The 10000-nt window shown below is 41.7% G+C and overlaps 1 protein-coding gene across 1 annotated transcript in view; it reads right to left on the bottom strand.

Annotated features, from left to right (window-relative positions):
* LOC308306965 (receptor-type tyrosine-protein phosphatase mu-like) overlaps positions 1 to 10000 on the bottom strand; it is a gene marked incomplete at its 3' end in the record, with an annotated part of 181262 nt that overhangs the window by 98342 nt on the left and 72920 nt on the right. The window contains exon 9 of the mRNA XM_080752022.1: positions 9725 to 9905. Within this exon, the coding sequence (XP_080608148.1) occupies positions 9725 to 9905 (181 nt within the window). The remainder of the gene's footprint in view (positions 1 to 9724; positions 9906 to 10000) is intronic.

The following is a 10000-nucleotide window of genomic DNA, read 5'->3' as shown; positions in this document are numbered from 1 at the left end:
ATACCGGAGGTGTTGACATATGTTATGACAGGCTGAGTGGAAGGAATGCCAAACATACACACACAAACTCTCTACAGGTCTGTTCTTGTCCTCCTCATCATTCCATCCTCTCTTCTCTCCATAGTGGATCAGGAGGTGGAGCGGGCGGTTCGATTCCCGGCTCCTCCTGGCTGCTTCCAAGTGTCCTTGAGCAACGACACTGAACCTCTAACTGCTGCCCAATGCTCCCAGTCACTGAACCCCTAACTGCTGCCCAATGCTCCCAGTCACTGAACCTCTAACTGCTGCCCAATGCTCCCAGTCACTGAACCTCTAACTGCTGCCCAATGCTCCCAGTCACTGAACCTCTAACTGCTGCCCAATGCTCCCAGTCACTGAACCTCTAACTGCTGCCCAATGCTCCCAGTCACTGAACCTCTAACTGCTGCCTAATGCTCCCAGTCAGTGGTGGAGAGCAGCGGCCATCAATATGTCCGTACTAGGGCTGTCCTCGACTCGGGATTTTTGAAATCGACTCGAGTCGAGGGGTTCATTCCGACGCGTCGACGAATCTTTTATAGTCTACTTTGTGTTAAAAAAAAAAAAAAAAAAAAAAGTGTTGCTTTAAACGTCCACATCAACACAACACAATAATACATTAAGATGAATTGAATGCACAGTGTTTTTGGTGATATCGGTGCGCGAGCACAAACATTATCTGCATAGCAATGTACAACAGACCGTTAAAACAAATAAAACATCTCCGCTGATCAACTCTGCCCCGTCTCGGCAGCATCCACTGCCGTGCAGTAGAGATGAGACATTCGCGAACGATTCCGCTCTCTTGAACGGCTCTTTTAAATGAACGATGGGATCCAGTCCGCAGTCGCGGGACACCAAGCACTGACAGAGTAATGAGTCGGTGTCGAGAACGGATTCATTTCAGAAACGGATCATAAATAGCTGGAGGCACAGCTCCCAGCTAGAGCCCTCAGTGTGGACATGTCATGGACGCAAACACAGCGAAACAAACTACAAACATCATCATGGATTACTTACAACACTGGAACAATTCAGAAGCACTTAAATTAGAAAATGTAACTAGTAGCCTACACTTGTGTATGTTAATTTGACTTTAGTAGATTGTTTAATTACTTCGTGGACGTGCGTTTGTGCTGTGGCAGGTTATTTAATATGGGATTTTGACAGCGTGCTTCTCCTCAGTCTTAACGGAACACTGCCGGCTCCGAATGTTTTAACGAAGCGGCGGTTCTGGCCGTTCCGTCTCACTTTCACCCCTACGCTGGTGCGAGACAATAAATAACTGTTCGCCAATTGCTACATCTCTCAATTGGAAGAACATGACACCAGTCTAGCAGTGCACCGCAGTAGTAGGCTAACTGGTGATATAAAAAAATATATATTTTCGACTCCTCGACTCAAACAATTGGCGTCGATTCCCGGGGCTTAAAACGACGCGTCATGTGTCCGTACACAGACACATGTTGTTTGTGACAAATTTTAGATAATTGTTTTTACACACCATAAGAATACAAGCTACTTAATGTCAGTCTCCAGGTTTACTTCAGAATATGCTAGTGGTTCTCGAATGTTTTATTTTCAAGGACACCCCTAACTCCCAGAGTTACAGATCTGTATAATGGTCATTTGGGGCTAGCTCTATCTATTCAGTATGAGTTTGTCTACTCATTATGTCCATGGCAAAAATAGACATTTGACCGCAAGCCAGCATGGCCATAACCCCTGGTGGAGAGTAAAGTACCAATTTACATCTTACATATTAAAATATTTACAGGAGTCTCGGGAGGTCAAATGGAATAAATTGTGAAATTAAAATAAATTATCTACAAACGAAATCGCTACCATTTCCAGAAAAGTTGCAGTTTTGGAAGGTTTCCACCTGACAGCGACGATAAGTGATATTCACATTTGAGTCTGGAAATTGTCCTTAATGCAACCAAACTGGTTGCATTAATTATATAGCATACTCATGATCTAGTGACCTAGGAGAAGAAGATGCATGTTTGTATTTAATAATCACTGTTAAAACCCAGGAGAGGGAGAGAAAGAGAGACAGAGAGAGAGAGAGAGAGAGAGAGTTAATTCATTTGTTCGTATTCTCTAACCTAGTCCCTACACGATGCTGACACACACACACACACACACACACACACACACACACACACACACACACACACACACACACACACACACACACACACACACACACACACACATGCACCTGCATGAAGAGACGGATACCTTATGTGTGTGTGTGTGTGTGTGTGTGTGTGTGTGTGTGTGTGTGTGTGTGTGTGTGTGTGTGTGTGTGTGTGTGTGTGTGTGTGTGTGTGTGTGTGTGTGCGCGCTTGTGTGCGCCCACAGAAAAGGCAGATGAAGTAATCAAGCTATACATGCATGTTAATGTGTTTATCATTAAAGGCCTAATGAGCTCAGCACTAGCATCATGATAATGACTTACTATTAACCCCCTAACAGGCCACAGTGCTAGTGTAACCTAGCCTACAGTGCTATCCTAATGACTATAGACCAGATCAGAATCAGGGTACAGTGTATATGGATATTTACACAATATAAGATGTGTCATTAGCTGAACATTAGCTAAGTCTGATTTGTCAACCTGTGGATATTTAGAAGAAATGTCCAATAGGCAATAACACAAGTGTGTTGCTGCTCCAGAAATAAGGTTAATGAATTATACTGCTCCAATGTGACGCTGCCGGCGTTATCTACCCGCAGATCCTTTTTCAGTTGTCATGAGGATTTGGTCTATTAACCCACTAATGGCCACAGCACTAGTGTAGGGTAGCCTACAGTGCTATCCTAAAGAGTTCAATATTGACCCCAATGTAGCCTGGACCAGGGGTTTTCAAAGTGGGCCTGGGGTGCCGCCCGTGACGGTAGTCCAGGGGTGCCGCGAGATAATTTGATAATATTTGGAATTTATTTGGACACTTGAAAAAATATTTAGTATCATTTTAAACTTGAAGTACAAAGTTGTTTTCAGTCAGTTTTAACCAAAATGTCTATCATCTCAATGTTTCCTCGCAACATAATCAGTAAGATATCGTCACTGTCGGGCAGAAACCTTGTATCTCCAAGTTTTAAATGTGTACGTCTTTTGCCCTGCTTCATCATACAAGACTCACAAAACTAGTGAAAAGAGACGATCTACAAGCACACAACGGATCTGCTGTTTTCACTAGTTTCGTAAATTGTATAGATGATAAATACAAAACGAACGGTTTTGGACATACAAGGTTTCCACCCGACAACGACGATATGCTATAAATATAAGGTGCTGGGAGTGAAAATTATAATGTAGGGGTGCCCTGAGACAAAAGAGTTTGTGAACCCCTGGCCTAGACTAGCATGAACTAATGAGTTGCTGGCGTGAATATAGCTTTCACACGCTCATTTACAGAATCCCACAACCTCTCCCGAAACTTGGCCGAACGTTGCGAGGGTATTCTCGCTCAGTGAAACACCACACAGAGAATTCCCAGCACAGTGAATGCAGCTGCCCCTCCCCTCTCTCCCCCTCTACTAGGGGTGCCACAATACTGAACCGAACCGGTATACCGAACCGAATGGCCCTGTACTGAACTGAACAGCCCATACCGAATGAACCGAATTTCTTTATTTTTTTGGGTGTGGTCACATAAAAACATAATTTTAACTCTTACTGTACACATTTTTGGAGAAAATCTTCCTCCTAGTATAATGATAATAACTGATTATCATGTTTTATGGGGGAAACAAATGATTGCACCCCATCTTTAAAATTAACTGAACATTTTGGATTCTTTATTTTTTCATTTTAAATTTTTACTGTACCGAAACCGTGAGCCAAAAACCGAGATACGAACCGAACCGTGGCACCCCTACCCTCTACACAACACACATGCTGGCGACATGTATGGAGCGCGACGCGTACAGAGCGGCAGAGAGAGAGAGAGTGAGCGCCCTACAGACGGAACGGCGGTGGTGGCCACAAGCTTTCTCGCTTGGATCAGCGGGGATCGTGCTGCGGTGGAGACACAAACACAAACGCTCTGCGAGTAAACGCCAGGCGGAATTTCTTAAAGATGACCACAATCCAGTTCTTGCCTCCCGCGAGTGCATGCACGAACGAGCACGCGTGCGAGAATTTATACATTTGGATCTCTAAATCTTTGTGTGATAGGACCCTGTTCTTATATTTACATTAAGCATCGATGCAGAATAGCGCACGACCGCGATGCAAGCGAATCAAACAGCCAACAGTCCACAGTCACTCCACAACTACTACAGCAACTTCGCGAGCTTTGAGACTTTGAGCGCTCTGCTCTGTCTGTCTGTGGCTCGCAGTGCAGTCAGTGTTGAGCGCTGCCAGATGACGTCACATGCAAGAGGAGCGCTTGATTTGTTAAGGTTCTGTCAATCATGTTTGTTAAAAAAAAGAAAAATTCTGAAATGTTCGAGTGATCATATTTTCTTTCACTCAGAACAGAAAAATAACGGCCGGTAGAGAAGGGCTCATTTTAACTCATTGAATGCCCTTTTCAAGATGGCCGCCAAGTACCAGGATGCCACGTTCCTAAATTTCTAGTGCACGGATCAATCTTTAGTGCACGGATCATGCACGCCCATGCACCATATATGCACCATATGTGTAGTACTTTTTAACAGCTTTCAAACAACAAAATCCGCTTGGAAATCCGTTCAGGCATTCATGAGATGGAAGCCTTCAAAGTCAGACAAAACAAACACTGCCACCTTCCTAAATTTCTAGTGCACGGATCAATTTTTAGTGCACGGATCGTGCACGCCCATGCCTAGATCATGCACCATATGTGTAGTACTTTTTAACAGCTTTCAAACAAAAAAATCCGCTTGGAAATCCGTTCAGGCATTCATGAGATACAAGCCTTCAAAGTCAGACAAAACAGCCATTTTTGACATTTTGAAAGATGTGTTTGTTATGGGGCTAAACATGCAATTTCGCAATTGCGATCATGCCTAATACATTTGAGGCATTTTTAGAATTTTCTTTATAAAAAATTTTTTTGAAAAAAAAAAAAAAAAAAAAAATTCAAAATGGCTTCCAACTCGGGGAAACTCGGGCTGTGGCAGCCTGGGAGTACTGTAATAACTCGTGAAACTCGTGCCTTGGCAGTCAATGAGTTAAACATGAACGTGATCTGGAGTTAGATCAGACGTGTCAACATTAAAGAGTTTGACATACGCACATGCCATGGGCATCCAGGATGTTAACATCAACTCAACCCGACGTGGGGTTTGGTATATCAGGCACAGGCTCTAACCACTACACTACAGCAGTCACACATAATTGACCAGTCATTTAAAAAAAAGGTTTCATGTAATGTACTTGACACACTGAGTGCCTTCTTTCAAAATGATATAACTAACCCTCTAGTAGTTCATAATGAAAATTTGACTTGTATGTTTTAGAGGCAGAAGAATAATTTGCATAAAACTGCAATATTCATTGAAATATTAAAAAATAATGTTTCAATAAAAAAAAATCGATCTGACAGATCTTTAGATATTGGTCCAAAGTTCATGTAAAAAAAGTTTTTACAAAAAAGTTCTGTGCACGCGAAAATTCCGGAATAAAAGCGAGTTTAAGCGTTTTACAATCTGCTCAAAATGGAGGAAAATCTAAGGGCGGAGCTTACTTAACAAAGACACAGATGGCTTCCGCTTGAGTCAAGGCACGCGCGTAAGCAAGTTGCATGTCTTTAAACGAAACAAGGCATGACTTATGCCTGTTTAAAGTTTGAATTCTCAAACGCTTCGTATAGCACCCCCCTTTGGCCAATTGGAATAAGATTGGTTTCAGTGATATTTGGACTAACCCTCTACATCTTTGCCAAATGCCATGAACGTGTCACTTTGCATGTATGATTTAGAGGCAGAAGAATAATTTGCATAAAACTGCAATATTCAGTGAATTATTAAAAAATAATGTTCACTTTAAAAAAAATCCGACCAGACAGTTTGACTGTATTAGTCCAAAGTTTATGTAAAAAATGTTTTGCGCACGTGACGCGAAAATCCCAGGAGGAGATAGATTTTTACTGTTTTTTATTTAATAAACTAAAGGTCAGAGGTCAAAAGTCAAGAGTGTAAAAGTTGTTCGGCATGAGGAGTAGGGATGGGTACCGAAATTCGGTACCGGGACAGAACCGATAAGGACATGACGGTTCCTGGGTACCCAAAAATAATATTTACTTTCGGTACTGCTTATCGGTTCCTAGACGCACCAGTAAAACAAAGACGTGCTATCCGTTCAAAAAAGGCTTCATTACATTACATTATACTCATCTTCAAAGACGTATTTGACTATCTGTCAGGACCTGCCCCCAGTTACCGAGGCTAAACTAACGTGAGTTACGTGACAACGTGTATTCCTCCAAACAAACACAGACACACACGCGCACACACAATCGGGGGACAACTGCGCTGCCACTCAGTCAACAAGTGGCAGCGATGCTAACAACATTAGCAGCTCAGCCACCAGTACAGCTCAGCCCTGCACAGCCACAGAGAGACGTGATATGGAGACGAAACGTTTATGACAGCGTGGCATTCCTCTGAAAGACTGCGCGGCAACAGTGCTTGTGTTGCGGACCCCCGTGTGTCTCTCTGCCTGGGTTAGGGTGCGTCTGCGACTGTCACTGCTCGCTCGAGTTGCTCGCCAAGCTGTGTTCATTTGTCAAATCTAAGATGGAAAATCTAACACTTCCGGTGGCCGATCTCTTCAGAATAAGATATGTTGCGCTAGTAGCAATAAGACTTCCAGATGGTGGTCGATTTTGTAATGCAATTATACTTCCAGACGGTGGTCGACTTCTTAATCTCTTCAGAATAAGAGTATCGCTGAAGACATTGAAATATGTTTTCATTTGCATAATTCATTAAAACTGTAAATTAAACATTACATTTTAATAAAAAAATGCTGTTTTAAATGATTCATTAAAACTGTAAATTAAAAATTTAAATTAAATTAAAAAAAAATGTGTAAAAACCAAACAATTTTGGAACCGAAATAGGAACCGTTTGGAACCGAAACCGATAAGCAGAACCGGAACCGGAACCGGAATCGTAAAAATCCAAACGATACCCATCCCTAATGAGGAGACGCATAAGTGTAAAAAGGTTTCATGGCTGTACCTCAAACAGAGCATGAGCTATACCTGTTCAAAGTTTGCAGTTTGCAAAGGCTTCCTACAGCGCCACCATTTGGCCGATTGTTGCGAGCTTCGTGTTTTAGCCGTTTGGCATAGTCCTCTACCATACTGCCGAGTTTCGTAAAAAGCGTCTGCACGGTCAAGCCAGGAGTGAAAAAGTGGCGGAAGTGAAAGTAGTAGTACAATATCAATGATTGGCCTTTGCCACTGCGTGGCTTGGGCACTAATAATTATATAGTCCGGAGCCCGGCAGGCTGCAGTGTTCACTGTTCAGCCTGAAGGTTAGCTGCACTTCAACCATTCCAGCCCAAGGACCTCAGGTAAAAAAGAAACCGTAGAAACCCAACTGAATATTTTGAGGTGCTGTGTTGTGTTGTGTTGTGTTGTGTTGTGTTGTGTTGTGTTGTGTTGTGTTGTGTTGTGTAGTGTAGTGTTGTTGTGTTATGTCGTGTGTATATGAGGTGTTGTGTAATTGTGTGTTGTGTAGTTGTGTTGTCATGTTGTGTAGCTGTGGTGTTTGTGTAGGAGGGTTCAAGTTTCCTCATAAGTGTGCCAGGAGGCCTTTGTTGTTATTTTATGAAGCTGGAATGAATATTCATCTCGTTAGAGGGATCAGCATTAACAAAGGTATGAAGCAATCTGGATGAAACATTCACAAAGATTAGTAGAGCTGCACTGTATATTATTACATTTCATTGTGGCCATTTAGGCCTGAACGCAAATCTGTGCCGCTTTAGATTTGAACCACTTTAATCATTATTTTATACTTTAATTATTCTATGTAGGGGAAGTATTCGCACATCCACTAGATTCTGGTGCAGGTGCGTAGGACCGTAAATACTGAAGAAATCATGAAAAGATATTTCACGAACAAAAACTCCCGCACTCTGCTCTTGCTCAGCTGCTCATCTTTATTTCAATTGACAAATGTCAATGATTTCTTCATGCTTTAACTATTAAAAAATAGCAGATATACAAGCTCGCAGCGCAGCACTCGGTGCTGCGCTGCAAGCTTGTAGATTTGCTATTTTTCTTTTTTATCGTGAACATTCGTGCAAGTCTTCAAATATTTTTGACCCGATTCTATAAGTGTCTTCTAAATCAGTGGTTCTCAAACGTTTTCATGTCAAGGACCCCCAGGGACCACCCAGAAGCAAATATTTCAGTTACAAATGTTCACTTTTAAAAAGATATATTCAAAGACTTGCAGATCTACAAGCTCACAGCGTGGCACTCGGTGCCGTGCTGTGAGCTTTTCTGCTATTTTTCAATAGCTAAAGTATCAAATAATTAAGGCCCCTCCACCTTGGGCCCTAGTAACTCAGTCCTACTTTTACCCCCGGCCCTTGTGACGCCCCTGAACATGACTTCCATGTTTGTCATCATGCAGGTCCATTTCAAAATCATATTATTGTATTGTAATTGGTAATGAATTAATGTGTTAATCACTTAACTGTTGTGATTAGTAATGCATTAATGTGTCCGTCACTTTAATGCAAATTAACAATTTAATTATTTTGCAACTTAACCTTTTAATATATACATCATCATTTATTACTTGATGCATGTGTTGTATTGATTAATAATATAAATCTGCAAATTAACTAATTAATTAAAAACTAAAGATGTCAAATAATTGTACTGTAGTCAATATTTGCCTCTAAGATGTAGTTTAGTATAAGTATATTTAGTATAAGTATACTTGAATTACTGCACGACCCCTCCCATCCCATCAACAAGCATGCACGCACGCATGCACGCACGCACGCACACACACACACACACACACACACACACACACACACACACACACACACACACACACACACACACACACACACACACACACACACACACACACACACACACACACACACACACACACACAATCCATTGTGACAGCAACCTATCAATCAGGGTTCAATTAGGCTAATCACCAGATAACGAGGACAACAATTAGTCTGTGAGCTTCATGCTCAGCACATTTCACTTCAAGGAGATTCACAAAACATTTGACTTAAAAATGCACTCTTTCATTAACTCTGGACTATCAAACCATAAGATCCCATAACAATATCCATAGCATCCAATAAGATCCATAGCATCCAATAATATCAATAGCATCCAATCACATCCATAGAATCCCATCACATCCATAGCATTCAATCACATACATAGCATCCAATCACATCCATTATAGCATACAATCATATAGCATACAATGAGATCTATAGCATCCAATCATATAGCATCCAATCATATCCATAGCGTCCAATAAGATCTATAGCATCCAATAAGATCCATAACATCTTATAATGTATCCCATAGCATGCATCCAATCATATCCATAGCATCCAAACATATCAACAGCATCATCATATCAATAACATCCAATCATATCCATAGCATCTAGTCATATCCATAGTATCCAATGATATCCATATCATCCAATTATATCCCATAGCATCCACCGACAGACAGACAGACAGACAGACAGACAGACTCACCAGCACATTTGGTCCTGGCATTGAGAGGTGGTCCGGGGTTTCCCGTGCCTCCCTCCAGGGGTCTGGTCAACAGAACACTGATGTAATATTCAGTGTCTGGGTCCAGATGACCGATCTTCAGCTGAGATTTATCTACTGGTGTGGTGTCTATCAACATGCCTGATGATGTCCGGTATTCCACCTGTGTTAACACAAAGTATCATAAAATTACTCAAATACAGTATTGTACAACATCAGGTTGTACACATACACACGCACGCACACATGCACAGTCTC

This window comes from Nannobrachium achirus (genome assembly GCF_963921795.1).
Source record: "Nannobrachium achirus genome assembly, chromosome: 21".
In the NCBI taxonomy this organism is placed as follows: domain Eukaryota; kingdom Metazoa; phylum Chordata; class Actinopteri; order Myctophiformes; family Myctophidae; genus Nannobrachium; species Nannobrachium achirus.
Note: the sequence above shows the minus strand (reverse complement) of the source record. Positions and strands in the feature narration are given on the sequence as shown.